The following is a 19,402-nucleotide window of genomic DNA, read 5'->3' on the forward strand; positions in this document are numbered from 1 at the left end:
ATCCCTAACATAACACAGAAATTAGCTCCCATTGTGTTTTAAAAAGGTATTTCAGTCATGCAAAAGCCTCCTGAAGTTCACTAATTACAGAAATTGGTTAAATTTTACTGTCACCTCTCAATTGTTATTTTCCTTATTTTCATTTATGAGTATTTATGTTTATTTAGATATTGACAGTTTTTTAGTGTTTTTTTTTTTAGGGGGGGGGCTGCGACGCACACATACATTTGTTCGTAACGTCATCACGCTGAATGAAAAGGATTGTGGGTAAGAGGGAAGACCGTTGTTTACCATGGCGACGGGGACGCTACCATTTGTTGTTAACAGACACAAAGTGCCTTTAACGTTAATTCTTTTAACATACATAGATTTACTTCACTGTCAGCTGTTTATTATACCCTTTAAGGCTCCTTCAGAGTGTGGTGTGGAAGAATTTTTCGATATCTCGAGTTTGTCGTGTGTGAGGTGCGGTCCAAATCAGCGACGGAGCACAACAGGTCGGTTAACATCACACCACATCACAAGAGTTGATTCATAGACGATACTCTTGTCGACAAAAAGTGTTATTAGTCTTACTTTTAAACAAATTAACTTCGTCTGTTGCGTGGTCAACCATACACGACGCAGAGAAGCCACAATGAGCTGGGTAACAGTTAGCTAGGTACAAATGGCAGACTATACAGAGATCGGTTAAGAACCAGAGTAAATGTTAAGAAAATCTTTAAAGGGCAGTTCCCCCCTAAAACTGTGCTGTTTGGATTATCATGAAGTATTATAATATCGATGATATTATATATTATGATAATGATAACATTTCCAATGCCTCTTGATCCTATGTATCACAGCGCACTGCGTTTTTTCCCAGGTGATAAATTCCTCACTCACCATTATATGAATGGCTTATATGAAAAGTTAGGATGATCCTAATTGACAGAAGGAGCTGCATTGCACGTTATTTATCTGTGAGGCTCTACTGCAAAAAGTGTCTCATTACCTATACTCTCTGATCTCATATAAAAACAGCACTTACAATGTCAGGTCAGATATTTTAACAATAGTTGTACCAAATGTTCAAACTGAGCTAGGAACTGGTATTAGATGCTAAAAGGTGACTTCACTGTGTGGGTTACATCCTCATGGGAGTGACTGAGTTTTTATTGCTATTAGGAAGTAACACACATCATCCTGTGTGACCTGTAACTGTGTTTTGACTTCCTTCCTTTTGCAGGACTGAGCTGTACTTGCAAAACTGGGTACCAAAGTCTCACCACTGACAAGACATCTCTTACTTGTCAGCAATGTCCCACTGACAAGCCTGTATGTAGAGTTTACCTTTAATATCTTTATTTGCTATCACACTCCCTACACACTTTCTAACTTTATTTATTATGATGCTTTCTTGACGAGCTGTCTTTTTTTTACAGGCAGTAACAAAAGATGGGTTTGGGTGTATCCGCTGTCCAGGCAGTCTCATTGATGAGGGGAAGTGCAAGTGCCCAAAAGGCGATGTCCTGGGTAAGTGACTAATGACAGGACTAATTTAGGAATTGCAAGTATGCATTTAACAAACAGTCATTAATGTTGAATAACCACAATCAGGCAACGGTGTGGATAATTGTGTATATGGCTTAATATGACCTGTCTTTTTCCAGTGGAGAGAGATGTCAATGGAAATCTTTTGGTTGAGGCCAGGTGTGAAACGTGTAATGGAAACAGCCCTGCTTTCTCTGTAGCAAACAGCAATGAAGACAGGTACTAATCATTACCATACAATGTAAACACTATATATTCACACTATACACAATATATTCAGCTGCTTCATACAGATTCACACTCAAGAAGTTGACCACGGCATCTGAGATTATACCTTTTAAAAATTTTATAATGGGAACAGCAAATGTATGAAAAATATTTTTGTTTTATGATGCAACTTTCTACCTGAAATATCCATATTTCATACTCTGAACATAAGATAAGATCATCAAGATATAATGAATAAAGCTAGTCAAAGTATAGACAGTACAAATCAATTTATAGTACTGTTCTGTGACATTTGTTATATTTATATATTAAAAGTTACAGTATCAATAATATCAATATGTCATGTAAACACGTTATTTGATCTGTAGCATAGCAGTCACAAACAAGTTTGGAAGGGAGTAATATGGATTTTACAATTTTGAATATTGATGATTATCTTTATGCTAATGAATATGTTCAAAAATCAAACAAATGGTGGTCGTGTTAACAACACTTTAAGAAGATTGAATGGTCTCCTTTAAGGTGTTATCATGTCTAATAGATAAGAGCCCCTATACAGCAAACTTACAGCTCAGCAAGTTAAAGCAGTGCGGAATCCTCTAATAAGATATGGATTGAAGGTCAAAAGTTGTTGAGAGAATTTGGCCACTTGACGAACATTTTTTAAATTCCTGTAAGAGATAATTTGGCAGTGTTGTCTCCTTCTCATTTTGAGCACTGACTTATTGTTGTTCCACCTGTCATATCTTCCCTGTCTCAATTCCTTTGTGTCTCACATAAGCGCTAGCCCATAACCCTCATTATTGCCAGGACATTATTTGTTCTATGTTTCCATGCCTTACTCTCTCTCGGCACCTCTGACACAGTGTGAGAAGAAAAGCTGACTTGAGTATAGGTTTTCTTTGTAAACTATGTGAGAGATGGAACAGTCTCCAAAATTGTCTTTCAGGTGTAAGAGATGTCAGGCTTCCTTCATAAACACCTCATGTCAGTGTAATCCTCCTAATGTCCTGGTGAGTTCAGCCAACCCCCTTCCCACAGTACCGTCTTAAACATCGTACACACACACACCATTCAATAACAGTCTCACTGAACAGAACATGTATCATCAATGGTTCATCTATTGTTTTCCAGGCAGGAGGATTATGTTTCCCTTCAGGCACCCTCTCCACCAATGTGAATCCCAGTGTCAACTATGCTCAGTTGGTGAGTCTCCTTCTCTCTCACTTACCCATTTTATTTTTGTCCACTCTGATGTAATCTAATTTGTATTTTGTTCTGTTCACCTTGCAGAAGTTCAGTGTCCAGTCTGCCTGGTTTGTGAAAAACCTCTACTCCTCAGCTGCAGCCTGCCTTGTAATTCTACGTCTCTTTTTTCACCTTTAAAACAAGTGGAATATGCTGAGCAGTGAGACTGTAGCACATAATGACAGATGTGCCATGGTTTTATTAGGGGGTATTAGGATTATTCTGAGGCATTATGTGCGTGATTAGTTGTTTTGTGAAAATATGTTGTGTGGTTACAGGTCTTCTCCAACCTGACAGCATGCCAGGCTCTTGGGAACATGTGTGTGATGAACATGCACTCCTTTAGTGGCGTGTCCGCCGATGCCTGTGGTCTCTTTAATTCCATTTTCAGATCAAGGGCTGCTGCAAGCTCAACTCAAGACATTTCCTATTGGTAATAAACACTATCATGACATATATGTATAATAGTGTGCTATCTTGGCTGATTTGGAATGAAACAAAAAGGGTTTCAATCCCCTATACTGCAATTTAGTTTCAGTAGACATGAAGTACTTTGATTACACTGTCTCCAGGAGACCTAATCTACCATGGCTTTACTATGGGGACGAGCCAGGACTGGCCAGTCGTGTGCTTCAGACTGATCCAGTTCCTATTGGATTCAGTTTCAGAGGAAAAAAGAAGGTAACAGATAAACCATTTTCACTTATATCTTTGTTATTACAAAGAAATAACTCTAAATAAAGAACAGTACAGAAAATGTTCTGTTAATTGACATTCTGTTTATCTCACAGAACACTGACATAAAGCTGCATGCTGCTGTCTATAATGTCAGAGGAGAGTTCCTCAGATGGGAACCAGTAGGAGGAGGTAATCTCCAGGTAAGGTGTCAAATGGGTGATGATGAAATTAGATAATTAGTCTGAATATGCAAGAGAATTGTAACATAAAGTAGAATGTATATACAACTTCTTAGTTCACCTGGATAGGTTGGCAGTAGAGCCAAATCAGATACCAAGTTATGTATCCGTGTATATTTTACAGTGTGATCAGGCCAGACTAAATTATACAGTTTTTCATGTGACTCATACAAAATATAAAATATAAGATGCTGATAAATCACTCCACACCACCTCTCCTCTTCTCCTCCTGTCTTTTAGCTATGTCCAGAAACAGCAACCAGACAGAAGTCAGCCTTTAGCTTTGGAACCGCTTACCATGAAAGTGTGAGTGTTTCTGCCTTTCTTTAACTCAGAGATGGTGCACAGACTCTCTTGTAATTCCCTGTTGTATTATAAGCTCTATGTTTGTTTGTGTGCAGTGTGACCTCTCAGTAGCAGAGCTGTGGGGTACCCATCCTGAGCCACTGTTCTATGATTTGTTCATGGAACTTGGTGGAGAGGAGAACAGAAAACTTCTCCCCCTGCCCCAACTAGTGTATAACCAGCAATACAATGGACGGTTCATCAACCAAGGTGCAGTTTATTTATTTATTAGTGTGTACATGTGCATATGTGAGTGCATGTGTGCCCATGTTGTTTTAATATATTTTGCCTTTGTACAGAGGGCATGAAGAACTGGTACCTGTCTCGACGTATGTTTCTTGTCGACATGCTGAGTGGAAGAGAGAAGGAGAGCTCCCTGCCTAAAGTCATCCGTGTAGCCAGCAGTATTAAAATTAGGTGGGCTTCCAATGTGCACACCACCATGATAAAAAATAAAGAAAGTGAAACCTTTATTTTTGTAACTGCTTTGTGATGTTTTTGATCCAACGTGTGTTTGGTAGGTTTCAGCTGGTTCCACGAACCCAGGAAGGACAGGTATTTCCCCCTTTAATGACTGTGACCTACAAAGATGTTCCCATCACGGATATCAATAAACAAACTGTGTCTGTGAGTAGGTTACACACACACACACACACACACACACACACACCCACACACACACACACCCACACACACACACACACACACACACACACACCTTCAGATCATCAGAGCAAAAATGGCTAAATGAGTCACTGTCTTATCCAAAAACAAGCTATGGGTTGCCTTATTTGTTAAATTTGTTTATCTGTTTCCAGACAACATTTGCTGTGGAGTACGAGATGGATCAGAGTGAGGCTCGCATGAAAACAGATGTGAGTAGAAGCATGAATGAAATGTTGAGAAGTTCTTGTGTATGTCAGAGCACACAATGAAATAGTATCACCTGTGGCTTCTAATGCCTTATGTGTGCACAGACTGCTCTGGGTGTGATGGGTGGTATGGCCGTGCTTTACTCTCTGCTGAAGACAGTCAGCTGGAAGAGAAGGATTGCCTCTCCACTCATTGATGTGGAGGTACTGTGTCTCTAATATGTCATAATTTAAATATGTTGGTGTAAAGCTTAGAAGTAATGCTAGACTCTCGATTTTCTCTTGCCTTAGACAATGCTGAGGTTTTTGTTGTTTTATGCTGGAGATCTGGCCAATGTTTTCTTTGCTGTCACCGTGGGAACTGGACTTTACTGGCTCATCTTTTACAAGGTTAGTCTCATTCCTTTGGGACTTTCTTTTATAGGATTGATGATTTTCATACTTGTGTGGTCTTTAACATTTGTACCAGTATCTCCTTGCTGTAGCTTTTTCTTTTGACCCCTTTTAAACTTTATTGCTTTTCCAAACCCATTGTGTTTCTTTTGACTTTGCATGGATTCTTAATTGTTTTTTCCTCTCTGCACTCTTTAGACGTTAAAGGCAAGTCTTTTTCCTCCTTTACCTTCTTTGCCACAACTATTTTTTGAATGCATAGATGTAGGTGTGATTATTGTTGGCTGCTTGCTGGGATTCATTTTTGTATGTGTCTGTTTAGGCCCAACAGTTTGTATCAGTGCTGTTACCACTGCCTGTTCAGGAGGAGCAGTTTGTGACGTACATTGGTTGTGCCTTCGCTCTCAAGGTTAGACACCTGAAGAACAGATGTAAAAATGAGCAGTACTGTTTTTGAAAGCTAGGTGGTGTGCTTCTATTAGGAATGTTGAAGGATTATGGTTTTGTGTATTTTTGTGTCTCCAGGCTGTTCAGTTTCTCCACAAGCTGATCCTTCAGGTGTCAGTTGATATATTCTTTATTGACTGGGAGAGGCCACGAAGTAAAGCTAGCAGAACTGTGCAAGGTATAAACATATTTACTCTGAGCTTTTATTTTGCAGTTTTTATAAGAAGTAATTATCTAGCTGCTTTATTCCAGTCACCATATTCACTACTGTTTCAGCTACTGGTGAGACGAAACGGGACCCTTCTCCTGTCAGCATCTGGAGGACCTACTTTGTGGCGAATGAATGGAATGAGATCCAGACCATCCGCAAGATCAGCCCTACCTTTCAGATCATGGCTGTGCTCTTCTTCCTTGAAGTACATCTTACACCAGCTCATACACTTCTTTTTTGCAACTTTTGTTATTTCCCCATTCCTCATAACTGGTATGTCACCCTGTGTTGTACAGGTGCTGGGTTTCTCTAACCTGGCCCTGAGGGACCCCTGGCCAACTTTGCAGCGATCCTCACAAGCGTACATCCCTTCATACAGCCTGATGTTGCGCTATGGGCTGGCAGCCACACTGTGGCTCTGCATTGGACTTCTTCAGGTAAAACTGCCAACATTTACTCTTATTTCCTCCTTCTCTCACTTCCTTTTGATCTCTCACATCATATACAGTGAAAGTGTGGAGAGCTCCTTTTAAAAGATAATCATTTATTCCTACAGGTGATTTTCTTCACTGTGTTTCATGAGCACTTTGTGGAGGACAAAATCCGTCAGTTTGTAGATCTCTGCTCCATCAGTAATGTAAGTAGCAATGGGCATAATTTCTATTAAACTATTCATCTGTCTGGAATGTTTTTCATAACTTTGTGTGTTTGTCCCTGTTTCTCTATAGATTTCTGTGCTGCTGTTATCTCATCGTTGTTTTGGCTACTACATCCATGGGCGTTCAGTACATGGCCATGCAGATACAAACATGGAGGAAATGAACAACAATCTGAAAAGAGAAGCTGTATGTACACCAACAGACTACACATTGTTTTGGTAACTGTAGAATAATTATGGAATTATTGATTTCTGTCTTTTTCTGTCTGAAGGAGTCCCTGTGTGGGCAAAGGGGGCTGCTACCCAACACAGATGTCCAGACCTTTCAGGTGTCTCTTACCAATCGTCTGCGGTCACAGTATGATAGGATTCGGGAGCCACTCTCCAGGGTGTGTTCTTTCTCTGTCATCTTTGTAACTCTCTTATAAGCTCTCGAAAAAAATTAAAATCAGTTTATCTGGCTGACTGTCTCCTGTGCTCTAGAAGAACGGGCCATCACGGCTGATGGATGCATCGACGGCAAACCCATTTGATCAGAACATTAGAGCCTACCACACCATGAACCACTTCCTGGGATCCATTATAGACCATGTTAGTACAAATGCACCTAAATAAACTCACACAATCAAGATGAACCCAGTCCAGTTTGATTTGATCTGAATGTATATCCTTAAACTCGTTAGATTGTAAAGTATATGAGTTGTTTTCATTGACCTGAAACATTTTGTACTGACACATTTGTCTCTCATGTCGCCCTATTTACCTTAGGCCCACCCTGACATGGACTATATAGTGAAAGACAAGCTGGTGTTTGAGAGGGTCATAGGAATGGAGTTTCTTGAACCCAATGAAAAAAGTATCTTTTACAATGGTAATGACCCCTTGGCCTAGAAAAAGCTTAGATATATGTACAGTATGTGTATGTCCTAAATGTCTGTATTTCTCTCTTCAGATGAGGCCCACTCTTTCAGTGACATGCTGTTTTATGGAAATGAGGCCACGCTGCTGATTTTCGACACTTTGTTCTTCTGTGTTGTCGACCTTGGATCTCAGAGCTTTGTACTTGCAGCTGTGCTTACATACATACAGCAAATGGTCAGTATATGGTGTGTATATAGTATGTTGCCCTTACTACACTAAGAAAAGCATATATTGAAAACCATCTCATTCATTACAGCTATTCCGCCTGATCCGTAACTTTCTTGGAAGGAAGAACCTCGTCAACAAGACTCTGGTGGATGAGAGGTTTCTGATATAAAATTCCCTGCTGAGTAATTGCTAGTTTCCGTGTTGTTTAGCGCCATTTCTCTCAAATGTTTACTGTTCACAGCTTCTGCAGCTTTTTTTTGTACTTTTCTTTACATATACAGTATTTTCACTGCTGTGTCATGATGTTGACATCGTAATTTTTGTAAAGTTTTTGATGTTTTTATTGATTAAAATGTTTTTTGATATTAAGACAGTTTTGTTTTGTGTTTTGTTTTGAGGTCATTTTAATGAAATACACTTACCTCTCCAAATTTGTCATGATAAATATGGAATTCTTATGATAACAAAAAGTAAAGAATGTGCTGCAAGTGTGCAACAACATACACTGAGAGACTATAAATGTGTCAACTGTCAGTTATTCCATATAGTTTATATTATCTTAACTACCTTTAACATTTCTGTTTAAATTAGACCATTACGAATAGTGTTGCAAAGCACCAAGCAAGACTGTTTTATGGCAGCAATGGATTTATATTTGAATTTTGCATATTAGCATATTTGCATATTGTTTTGTTTTATTTATTTATTGTTTTATTTATGATATTAGCATATCAATGTTGTGATAGAAAATACAATGGAGCAGAGGTCAAAGTTAAAAGTATCTTTATTGTCCCTTACAGGGAAACTGGTTTAGAAGCAGGGCTATACAAAGGCACACAGAGCACATATGGACATCAACAGACAATATGACCATATGGCCACGATATGTAAGAGTTCATTCATTAAGGTCAAAGTGCACAAGTCAAGTGAGCATTCTGTGCAAATAAGCAATATCCAGACAACAATAAAATACAATCTGCCATTCAACAACTGAATACCACAAGCTTAATGTAGTCACAAGTTAGAACATTATTTATAAATTCTCTTGTGCCTTTCGGCTTTTGTGTCTGTTCAGGCAGGGCACACTTAAAAAAGTAGATGTTTTCTTTGTGGTTGATCATAATTTAGCTGATTTCAAGTCCATCTTTCCCTTTAATGGGAAATGATAGGACAGATAAATGATACGATGAAATGTGTTTTCATATTGCATGATTTCACAGTATTACTGCCACATCTCCAAACATCTTGTGGAATGTTAAAAAATTTAATTTTGATCGGTCCGTGCGTGTGGGATGGGGAGTGACGTCACGGCGGCTGTTAGCGCTCAGCCAATCAGCGTTCAGTTTGCGGTGCAGCGCTCCAGAATGACACGAACTGGAGGATCGGTGTCAAGACATGAACTCCAGTAACTTCTTCACCTCCATCAGTTAAGGTGAGTCTGAGTTTTTTGCTCTGCATTCACACTTTTAGTTAATACATAGTTGAGTCTAGTGGGCTTTCAGCTGGTGTAATCATCTCCTACGTGAGCAGACATTATCCAGTTTGACGGGAGTTGGTGGGTGTAACCCAGGCACCACTAGCCTCCGTTAGCATGAATTTGGCTGCTCTGCAGAGTTGACAGACGCACGTCGTATCCGTTTGAGAGCTAATTTGTTAATTTTCTGTTAATGTCATGTCGTGGCACCGCTTATGAGACTTATATGCGGTCAGCTCAGCTCTGAGACTGAACTTCTGTGTTGCAAGTTCCGCTAACAGCTCTGAGGTTAGCTTGCGTTGAAAAGACTTGCTTCTGCTACTAGCAAGGGGAGGCTAGTGATGTCAATAAACATGGCAACTTTCTTGCAGAGCTCAGAGCTGGGACGGGCCCCCTGTGCTCTCTATGACTCATACACTGTTTTTTGGGAGGATTTTTCACCGCCTAGTTTAGTTCAACGCAGCGGGGTCAGCCCTTTTAGGATATTTTGACTAAAACGTTTGAGCAGCGTAGATTTTCAACTGAGCTGTCATCATCTGTGCTGCTACTGCATGAGACTGACTAAAAGTAGATTTCACTCCGAGTGGCTGCAGATATACTTAGATTATGCAATAAGGACACATTATATGGAGAGACGCAGCCAGAATCCAGTTCAGTAGGCCATGACCAGACAGAACATTTCTCAAGATCCAAATGTCAGGGCTGAAATTCATGCCAAAGCTATTTTTAGCAAGGCGTGCAACACTGCTGACCTATCGTTGGAGAGGAGTGCAGAGTGGTAACTCAAGCCGGTACATCCTCTGGCGGTGCTGTCTCTACTATACATTTTCTTCAGATTTGAGGACAACAAAAGTGAACTGTGTTGAAACCAAGTCATCACAAATGTCGGCCATGTATTTTTGCATAAGGATCTAATATGACATGTCAACACTCAACAGTTATAATAGTACATCCAAGGGTTTTCATTCCCAGTGTCCTTTTACAAATACACTCAGTTGGCACTTTATTAGATACACTTAGCCAAAACTAATCCAGTTTAATACAACAGTCCTGAAATAAACTCTACCTTCATGAAGGTTATGATGTTCAGTTTTTGTTGAAACTGTTTTAAAGAAGTGTTGATTCAACTTTATGATCGTTTTGGAGGATGTCATTTGTGGTGCTCTTCAGCTGTTTTGCATTATACAGAGATATTTCTGTTTTTTAGCCTACTATGATTGATTTAAATCTATGCACATTTATTTCCGTATTTCACCACTTTGGAAGGATATCAAGTTTCATCTAAAATTAGGCTAGATGACCATCCAAGGGGCAGAGAAATAGGATGCAAGTTTCCAGAGGTTTAGGTTTCTACAGAGCCCTTACATCATGGAGTTAATGAAGAACCATTTATCTGATTTAATCTGAATTGCTCACGTTACTTGCCAGTATAATGGGTTACTGTTAGGTTATTCAGACACGAAATGTACCAACGTTTGTTGTTTTGCAGGGGGTTATTTAAGGCACTGCTACCGTCAATCTGTCCCAACCTCAAAACCTCATCACATAATCTTTCCGTTTGCACATTGTTTGCTTAATGGTGCATAGAGTGAACACTTTGTCCTCAGTAGCTAAATTGATCTGGTTAAAGGTACATCCAGATGTTGCTATCTGCCTGCTGTGCCTTTGAGTTCTGTGTGTACTTGCCTCTTCAATAGGTGTAAATACATCTGTGGTGCACTGTTTCTGTGTGTGCCTTCTGTGCACCGTCAGCCATGCCTGTGACATCGCAGCTGCTCAGGGTTTTGCCCCGCACCAAGGTCTTGGCCTCCAGTCTGTTACCATGCCAACAACACCAGTCCCATTTAGCACCTGTCACTCACCAACCTGCCTCAAGACGGCTGCCCCACATGTGGCAGAGTCACCAGCACTCAAGAAGTTACCAGACAGCCTCAATCCTCCGCAGCTACATCCTCACGCCTCCACAGGTCAACTCCATTCTTAAAGCCAACGAGTACAGCTTCAAGGTTTGTAGGATCGTTCATGCATGCAGAAAACACTTATCGCCATTTCTACATTCAAGTTTCCATCTCACCATGTGTATGTGTTGTGATTATAGGTGCCAGAGTTTGATGGAAAGAATGTGTCATCAGTGATGGGTTTTGAGAGCAATCAGCTACCAGCCAACGCCCCTATAGAGGATCGTCGCAGCGCAGCCACATGCCTGCAGACACGAGGAATGCTGCTGGGTGTGTTTGATGGCCATGCTGGCTGTGCCTGCGCTCAGGTAGAGCTGACTGTGTTACTATATGCTACTTGACATTTAAATTTTCTGTTTACTCTGATTTTATTTGAAAGATTCTTGAATTGTTTGATAATTAGCATGTTATATTAGTACTTCTCATCCAGTGATGTCTCACTCACAGTAGTATTCATATTAGAACTTCTCCCATTTAGTCATCAGAGGTTATCCAGGAATTTAGTAATTGGAACTTTCATTTCATACTCTGGAAATGAATCATACATTTCAAATCCGTTTGTCATCAGATTATTATCGTATTTTCCTCAATAATTAAACATTTACTGTCACATTTACCACTGTGTATGGCAGAGTAATAATGACCTAAGGTACAACGTCATGCTCTGTAAAGTTTCAGGCTATAAACTGTAAACAGCTGTCAGTATTAGCATACAGAGGATTCTATGTTGTTTTTTTTAGCTTGTGTATCATGTGTTTCATCAGCATTATTTTCTTCTTGTCCTCCTCTCTGCCAGGCCCTGAGTGAGAGGTTGTTTTACTACATAGCAGTGTCTCTGCTGCCCCACAACACACTGTGTGATCTCGAGGCAGCAGTAGAGGCAGGCAGGGCCCTCAGTCCCATCCTGCAGTGGCACAAACACCCCAATGACTACTTCAGCAGGGAGGCTCAGAAGCTCTACTTCAATAGCCTCCGAACCTACTGGCAGGAGTTAATAGATCTCACCAGGTGAGGGCTGGACAACAAAATGAAGGATATATGACAGAGTCTAAAGGCCTTTTGGTTCAGCAGCAGTGCTGTCGCAAAAAAATGCATGTCTTTTATTTCATTTCAGTTACACCACTGTGTTGCCACACCTTAGTGTTTGCCTTTGTGCAAAGCACTATTTTGACCAATCAAAAATGGCAGATGTAATATCTTTCATAATGTACCTTATGACCCTTTGCTGTGACCAATCCTGCTGTAGTGGAGTATAAATTGCTGCCCAGTTTCTTAGCTTTTGCTAACATTTTAAACGGGACTTCCTGGTTTCTTCATCTGTACCATGTAACAAGCCCACACTGGCCCATCTGTTGTTTTGCCAATAGGGCTGTTGTTGGTCTCTGTTCTCGACCTCTGGCTTCCTCCCTCTGCTTCACACATATTGCTCTCTCTGTCTGTTTTCAGCCCAGGCGAAGTTCCAGACACCCGCGAGGCCCTCCTGAGTGCCTTCAAGAGGTTGGACAATGACATTTCTCTGGAGGCTCAGGTCAGAACTATGTGCTGTGAAACAGTGAAGCTAGGTCCTCTAAAAGAATATTGTTATAATGAGGAACTCAGATGTTCTCCTCAATAACTTTATCTAAGACTACAACAGACTTATAAAGTTTTGACGTTAGGGCTGCCATGGTTCTCATTTATTTTTCATTTACCTGTTTTACATTTGGACCTACTTTTAACATGAATTAATGTAAAATCCATGTAAATGAAGCTCACAAGGCTTTATCTGCTACTTTACTAACAGTATTCTTACCTGAAGCCAGTGCACTATGACAATATGCACACACACATCTTCCACTAGGTACATTTTCATAGCCTACTGTAATCCTATACTGTTAAAGAATTATATTTCCCAAGCATTGATAGTGAAGTCTGAATCATATTGCATGTCATTAAATTTGTTCCGAGTGCAGGACTTGAGTTCTGAGTTTCTTAAGATACATATTGAATAACACCTTTGCCTCATGGCAGCAGAGTAAAAACTGTAAGCATCCAAATTTAAACTTTAATGGTCTAAAGAGGAGCTCAGGTGTCATTGGACCTGCATGTAATTTAAACTATGTACCACCAAGGTCACTAATAGGCGGTCTGTGGTCCGGGTCTGGACCCAGATGCCATCCTATCCGGACCGGCACTTATAACCTATAAATTATTGAGAATAATGACGTTTTGATGAAGCATTTCTATTTTAACCCGCGCAGCTTTTGTAGCCTTTATGGCACTGGTCATGTGATGCTACTCAGCCAAACTTTACAACTCCAGTCAGTGAGTGAGACACACAGAAGGGAGCCAAAACAGACGGTACAGTCTATGGATGAGACATTAGTGGGGAAATAAGTGGGGAGTGGGGCAAGAGGGTATAAGAGTGAAGGAAAGAGTAAAGGAAGTTTTTTTTATTAAGATGTGTTGAGAGTGAGAGTGTTTATTATAAAAATGGTTAAGACTTTTAAGACTGAAATGGAGTTAACAAAAAAGAAGGAAAAGGGAAACTCTACAAATTGAATTTTAATTAAATACCCCTGATGTATCCTGTGTGGAGGCTCACAGTGTAAATTTGCCATGCAGGTTGGAGACCCGAATGCCTTCCTGCACTACTGGGTTCTTAGAGTGGCCTTTTCTGGAGCAACGGCTTGTGTGGCTCACATCGATGGATCAGACCTGTACGGAGAATGAATACACACATAATTTTTAAGAAAACTGATATTTCCTGATGTAAAAGAGTTGTTCTGTAAAGGTAAAATATCTTGTCAAATATTTTAAGCAATTTTGTGCTCTTGCTCCTCCCCTTTCTGTTCCTAAAGGTTTATAGCCAATGCAGGAGATGCTCGGGCAGTGTTGGGGGTGCAGGAGGAGGATGGTACATTCAGCGCCCACACACTCTCTAATGACCACAACGCTCAGAACGATGATGAGGTGGCTCGGATTCGGGGTGAACATCCTCCATCAGAAAGAAAGACAGTTATACGACAGGTACTACACCTACTAATTTGTCGTCAGTGTGGTTGTTATTACAGCATTTATTAAAACCTCTTTTTCTTCTTTGTTAAATCAGGACCGGCTGCTCGGCCTCCTCATGCCGTTCCGTGCATTCGGAGATGTAAAGTTCAAGTGGAGTATTGAATTGCAGAAGCGCGTGTTGGAGTCTGGACCTGATCAGCTCCATGAAAACGAACACACCAAGTTTATCCCCCCCAACTATCACACACCACCCTATCTGACTGCTGAGCCTGAGATCACATACTACAAACTGCGACCACAGGATCGCTTCCTGGTGAGAGAAGAAGCAGCAACACAGTTTCATCACTTGCATATCTTCTGTATATCTGTTACCAAAAGATAAAGGCTGCATTACATTATTTACCAAAGTAAATAATTAGGGGATTCTTAGTTTAAGAAGATGAAGTCCCCATTCTTAATACTGCCTATAAAGCTTTGGTTGGCAGACTGTTTCTCCAGCATAACTGTGGAGCACAACACGACACATCTTTGAATTGTTTGACAAAATGGAGACCCTCTACAAAATACTAGAATAAAAGTAAGACGCATTATAGACTTGGCTTCTCACTCTAAGATGGGAAACATTGAATGCACTGTTTGATAACAACCATGACCAGCAGATTTTATCGCTCACAGCTAATTAATTTTGAGATCTAACCCAAATTACAAAATGAAACTATCTGTATTGCGTCTGGGCTGATAATTTCATGTTGTATGGTTTTTTTCTGGTTGGTTTGAAATGAGAACTCAATGACCTTTTCAGACAAAGGTTGTATTTGCGAAAAAAAAAAAAGGTTCTTTGAGTTTCCAGTGGCACTATTTTCCAAAATGGATATGGTGTTTTGTAATGAATCTCATGTACTGATCTAACCCCTTGCCATGCCTACTCCAGTAAGTAACTGCGCTTATCTGACATTACTCTCATGTGTTTATGGACTCTTCTCTGCCTGTCCCTGCAGGTGATCGGCTCTGACGGCCTCTGGGAGACCCTCCACAGACAAGAGGTGGTTCGTATTGTGGGGGAGTATTTAACAGGGGTGCACCAGCATCAGCCACTCAAAGTCGGAGGCTACAGGGTCACCCTCGGACAGATGCAGGGGCTTCTCGAAGAGAGGAAGGCTCGTGTGTCTTCGGCTTTCGAGGATCAGAATGTGTCGACCCACTTGATGCGTCACGCAGTAGGAAACAACGAGTTTGGCACAGTGGACCACGAGAGGCTGTCAAAAATGCTGTCACTGCCTGAGGAGCTGGCTCGCATGTACCGTGATGACATCACCATCATCATCACTCAGTTCAACCCTCATGTGATTGGAGCACAGAGACAGGAAGGGCAGCCCTGAGCTGGTCAAAAGCCATTCACTGGTTTCAAGCTGATGAGTACACACACTTCTGTAAATGTGCACTGCAGATCGACACGTAAGCACACTCTCTGGACAAACAGGCCATACTAAGAAAATATCTTAATGAATTTGTTTTTAAAGTGGCAAGAACAAGTAAGTGAACCTTTTGGAATGATCTCCATTTACGTATAAATTTGTCCTAAAATACAGTGAGATCTTCATCCAAGTTACAATTATGCACAAACACACTCTATTTCAACTAATAAGACACAAATCATTTTGTTGGTCTTGTCCATATTGAAAACATTCAAACACTGACAATTTAGACTGGAACAAGTGTGTGAACCCCTTGGCTAATGGCATTAACAAAATGGAGTGGCCTAGTCAGAGCCCAGGCCATCCTAAGAATACGACTGAGCAGTTCTTTTAGGAAAAATGGTCCAAAGTTCCTCCTGAACATTGTACAGGTCTGATCAGCTGCTACTGGAAGAGCTTGTTTAAGGTTATTGGTACCAAAGGAGGTTTTACCACTTATCAAATCCAAGAGTTCACTTTCTTTTTCCACCAGCACTGTGAATGTTTAATGGGTGTGTTCAATAAAGACACAAAATATTATAATTATTTGTGTAATATTAGTGTAGGGACACTATGTTTGTTTACATTTGTGACTTAGATCAGATCACATGTTATGACCAATCAATGCAGAAAAACAGGTTATTTTTATAGGTTCACATACTTTTTCTTGCCACTGTAACTCTGTTAATGTACAGAATTTGTATGTTTTTATGCGATGCTCCAGAACATCCGGTTTCCTATGAAGTTAAAAATCTCTGGATCAAAGTCTCTTACATAACATGTTATTTATGACAATATTCTCTGGCAACATTTCTTACATGCTTATCTGCAAGGCTGATAAGATGCTGTTACTAACTGATTTTTGTGCCAAAAGATTCGACCACCTTCGACTCAGCGGGGTTGAAATTATAGAAATTCCAAAGAGGGTGAAGGTTGGGACTCTATGAGTAAAGAGGCCTTGCAGTAACTGACCTGACTTGCTTTTTTTTTCTAATGTGGACTTTTAACTGGTCTGTGCCAAGATAACATCACACTCTGTTTTTTCACTGTTTGGACTGTTTCTGCATCTGAGGGACTGATGTTACAACAGAGGACTATTGCATCCATTTGTTTTTACGTCTTTGTGTGTTTTGTTGTATGAGATATTCTTAGTACTGTCCAAACCTACACATCGTGTTCAGTATTTACCCTGCAGTGAGTATTTGGATGGTGATATCTACTCTACTCCAGCACACTAGATTTCAAGTGAAACTGACTGTCAAATTAAAGTGCAGACGTTGAGCTCACATCCATTGGACATTTACATCCATATTGGATTGTTGAAAGTCAGGACTTCATAGTGCAGTGGTTCCCATTCTGTGTGGCACCCCCAAAGTGTCTCAAGATAAAGGGTCACATATGAGCATGAGGAAGAGAGAAAATATTTCTGTTACACAAAATTGTATCTATTTTCTCAAACTTTTCTTTAGAATATTTGCTTCTTTTAAAAATACTGCAAGCAGTCTCCTCTTCTGGCTTTTAAAAATTCTTCAAATTAAACAAGCTGAGAAGGAATGTGGTTTAGCTGCTGTTTTGTATTTTGAGCAGGCAGTAACCTGGAATGAGGGAACACAAACAGACAACACTTCATTTCAAAGGTTTACAAGCCACAAACGGTTGGTAAACCCCTGAACTAGAGCTTGTTTTCATTTCAAACCTAGTCTGCTGGCTGGAGTACAAAGCAAAAACAAAACTGCAAATATTTACAGATTTATTTTATCAAGTTATGAGCTCTACCACTACAGGTAGACTGATATTTAGTGGGTTTTTCTGTGTCACTATCACTTGATTATTGTGGTGCTTCTTTGCTGAAAGAAGTTATATCAAAGTGAAGTATTCTCCATTCCCCAGCACTACTTTAGCTAGAGAGACAGTGGTAGATGTCAGTATGTGTGTTAGTGAACCTCTAAGCAGACATACTAACTAAACTTTACCACAGTCGAACCAGCTAGTTGCAGCTGTGAAGCATCTGTTTTTCAGGGGTCGGAGTAAAATGACTGCCTGTAGTTCTTTTCCAAGCTTTGTTGGGTTAAAAGGGAAGCATGCTCATCTTGCCTTATGTTCTTTTTCTGACAGGTCATTAACAGTGTGGATAACAGTTTCCTACAGATTTTTATTTTATTTATGACAGTAATGGTGAAAGTAAAGCAGACAACTCTCTTCATACTCTCCAGTCAAACACTATTCAAGGGGGCGTGACTATGTGTATTTATGCCCAAATGAATGAGCAGAATGTAAATTTGAAACAAGCTGTTTGAATATTATTGAGGTTATTTATTCAGCTTTAGCATTATGTTACACATGTATATCTACAGTTGTATGTATAAATTGTAACTTATGTGGATTAAGTTTTGTATATGGAATGGTTTAATAAAACACTGAATACACACCACCTTCCCTGAATGTCTATTTGTGCCTTATTATACTATGACATTTTATGCCCTACTATAGAATTATGTTTTTATGCCTAACTATACTATGATTTTTTTATGCTTTACTATACTATGATGTTTTTTGAAATTTTCATGCCATACTATACTATATTATATGACTATACTATACTACGAAATTTTAATAAATACAATTTTTGACATTTTTAGGTCTTATTATTTTATGATATTTCATGCTTTGCTATACAATGAAATTTTTATGCCTTACTATACTATGATGTTTTTATGCCTTCAGGTATGAAGTTTTTCAAAATTTGCATGCCTTACTATACTATGACGTTTTTTATGCTATACAAAATTCTTTGACATTTTTTTAACATTTTTATAGTATACTTTAATACTATATACTACTACTACTACTACTATGTTTTTTAACACTTGTATGCCTTACTATACTATGACATTTTTAGACATTTTTATGCCTTACTATACTATGACGTTTTTATGCCTTAATATACTATGACGCTTTTATTGTTTACTATACTATGACATTTTTGGGAGTTTTTATGCCTTCCTGTACTATGAAGTTTTTCGAAATTTTAATACCTTACTATACTGTGACATTATTTGACATTTTCATGCCTTACTATACTATGACGTTTTCTTGCCTTACTATACTATGACGTTTTTTATGCCATAAAAAATCTTTTGGTATTTTTATTCCATACTATACTATGACGTTTTATGCCTCATATTATACAATGATGTTTTTTGAAGTTTTTATGCCTCACTATATGCCTTACTGTACTATGATGTTTTCATTCAGTACAACATTATTTGACATTTTTATGCCTTACTATACTATGACATTTTTCTAAATTTTTATGCCTTACTATACTATGGCGTTTTTGAGATTTTTATGCCATATTATACTATGACGTTTTTTGACATTTTTATGCCTCAATACACTGTGACACTTTCCTTTCTCTGATGTAATAACGTCATAGTATACGGTAAGGCAAGAAAACGTCAATAGTATAGTAAGGCATGAAAATGTCAAATAATGTCACAGTATAGTAAAGGTATTAAAATTTCGAAAAACTTCATAGTACAGGAAGGCATAAAAACTCCCAAGAATTCATAGTAATA

The 19,402-nt window shown here is 39.3% G+C and overlaps 2 protein-coding genes across 3 annotated transcripts; both read left to right on the forward strand.

Annotated features, from left to right (window-relative positions):
- Nucleotides 1–292: 292 nt before the first annotated feature.
- Nucleotides 293–8,224, forward strand: tmem67 (transmembrane protein 67). Its single transcript, XM_022765853.1, has 28 exons — nt 293–497; nt 1,229–1,317; nt 1,425–1,515; nt 1,653–1,752; nt 2,711–2,774; nt 2,896–2,967; nt 3,055–3,117; nt 3,288–3,442; nt 3,582–3,690; nt 3,801–3,887; nt 4,167–4,232; nt 4,328–4,481; nt 4,571–4,688; nt 4,793–4,898; nt 5,090–5,146; nt 5,249–5,347; nt 5,435–5,533; nt 5,859–5,945; nt 6,062–6,161; nt 6,260–6,399; nt 6,491–6,631; nt 6,751–6,831; nt 6,923–7,039; nt 7,125–7,241; nt 7,336–7,443; nt 7,621–7,723; nt 7,805–7,947; nt 8,030–8,224. Exons 1-28 carry the CDS (start codon nt 293–295, stop codon nt 8,108–8,110), a joined length of 2,952 nt encoding a protein of 983 aa, XP_022621574.1. The 3' UTR covers nt 8,111–8,224.
- A 1,069-nt stretch (nt 8,225–9,293) lies between these two features.
- pdp1 (pyruvate dehyrogenase phosphatase catalytic subunit 1) lies at nt 9,294–18,251 on the forward strand. Of its 2 annotated transcripts, none has more exons than XM_022765841.1 (9): nt 9,294–9,373; nt 11,113–11,421; nt 11,514–11,681; nt 12,170–12,381; nt 12,820–12,901; nt 13,978–14,072; nt 14,214–14,382; nt 14,465–14,683; nt 15,369–18,251. In XM_022765841.1, exons 2-9 carry the CDS (start codon nt 11,170–11,172, stop codon nt 15,747–15,749), a joined length of 1,578 nt encoding a protein of 525 aa, XP_022621562.1. In that variant the 5' UTR covers nt 9,294–9,373; nt 11,113–11,169; the 3' UTR covers nt 15,750–18,251. The 2 variants fall into 2 exon arrangements, with proteins under 2 accessions (XP_022621562.1, XP_022621563.1); XM_022765842.1 differs by having other exon boundaries at nt 9,301–9,373; nt 11,168–11,421.
- The last annotated feature ends 1,151 nt before the right edge of the window (nt 18,252–19,402 follow it).

Source organism: Seriola dumerili, unplaced genomic scaffold, assembly GCF_002260705.1.
Source record: "Seriola dumerili isolate Sdu_G_001 unplaced genomic scaffold, Sdu_1.0 BDQW01000758.1, whole genome shotgun sequence".
In the NCBI taxonomy this organism is placed as follows: domain Eukaryota; kingdom Metazoa; phylum Chordata; class Actinopteri; order Carangiformes; family Carangidae; genus Seriola; species Seriola dumerili.

Coding starts and splice junctions, on each gene's coding strand:
- tmem67 (XM_022765853.1), top strand. CDS start 293: ATGGCGACGGGGACGCTACCATTTGTTGTTAACAGACACAAAGTGCCT. Junction 5,946..6,061: donor GTTGTGCCTTCGCTCTCAAG/GTTAGACACCTG, acceptor TTGTGTCTCCAG/GCTGTTCAGTTTCTCCACAA. Junction 7,040..7,124: donor ACAATCTGAAAAGAGAAGCT/GTATGTACACCA, acceptor TTCTGTCTGAAG/GAGTCCCTGTGTGGGCAAAG.
- pdp1 (XM_022765841.1), top strand. CDS start 11,170: ATGCCTGTGACATCGCAGCTGCTCAGGGTTTTGCCCCGCACCAAGGTC. Junction 12,382..12,819: donor GAGTTAATAGATCTCACCAG/GTGAGGGCTGGA, acceptor GTCTGTTTTCAG/CCCAGGCGAAGTTCCAGACA. Junction 14,073..14,213: donor CACATCGATGGATCAGACCT/GTACGGAGAATG, acceptor CTGTTCCTAAAG/GTTTATAGCCAATGCAGGAG.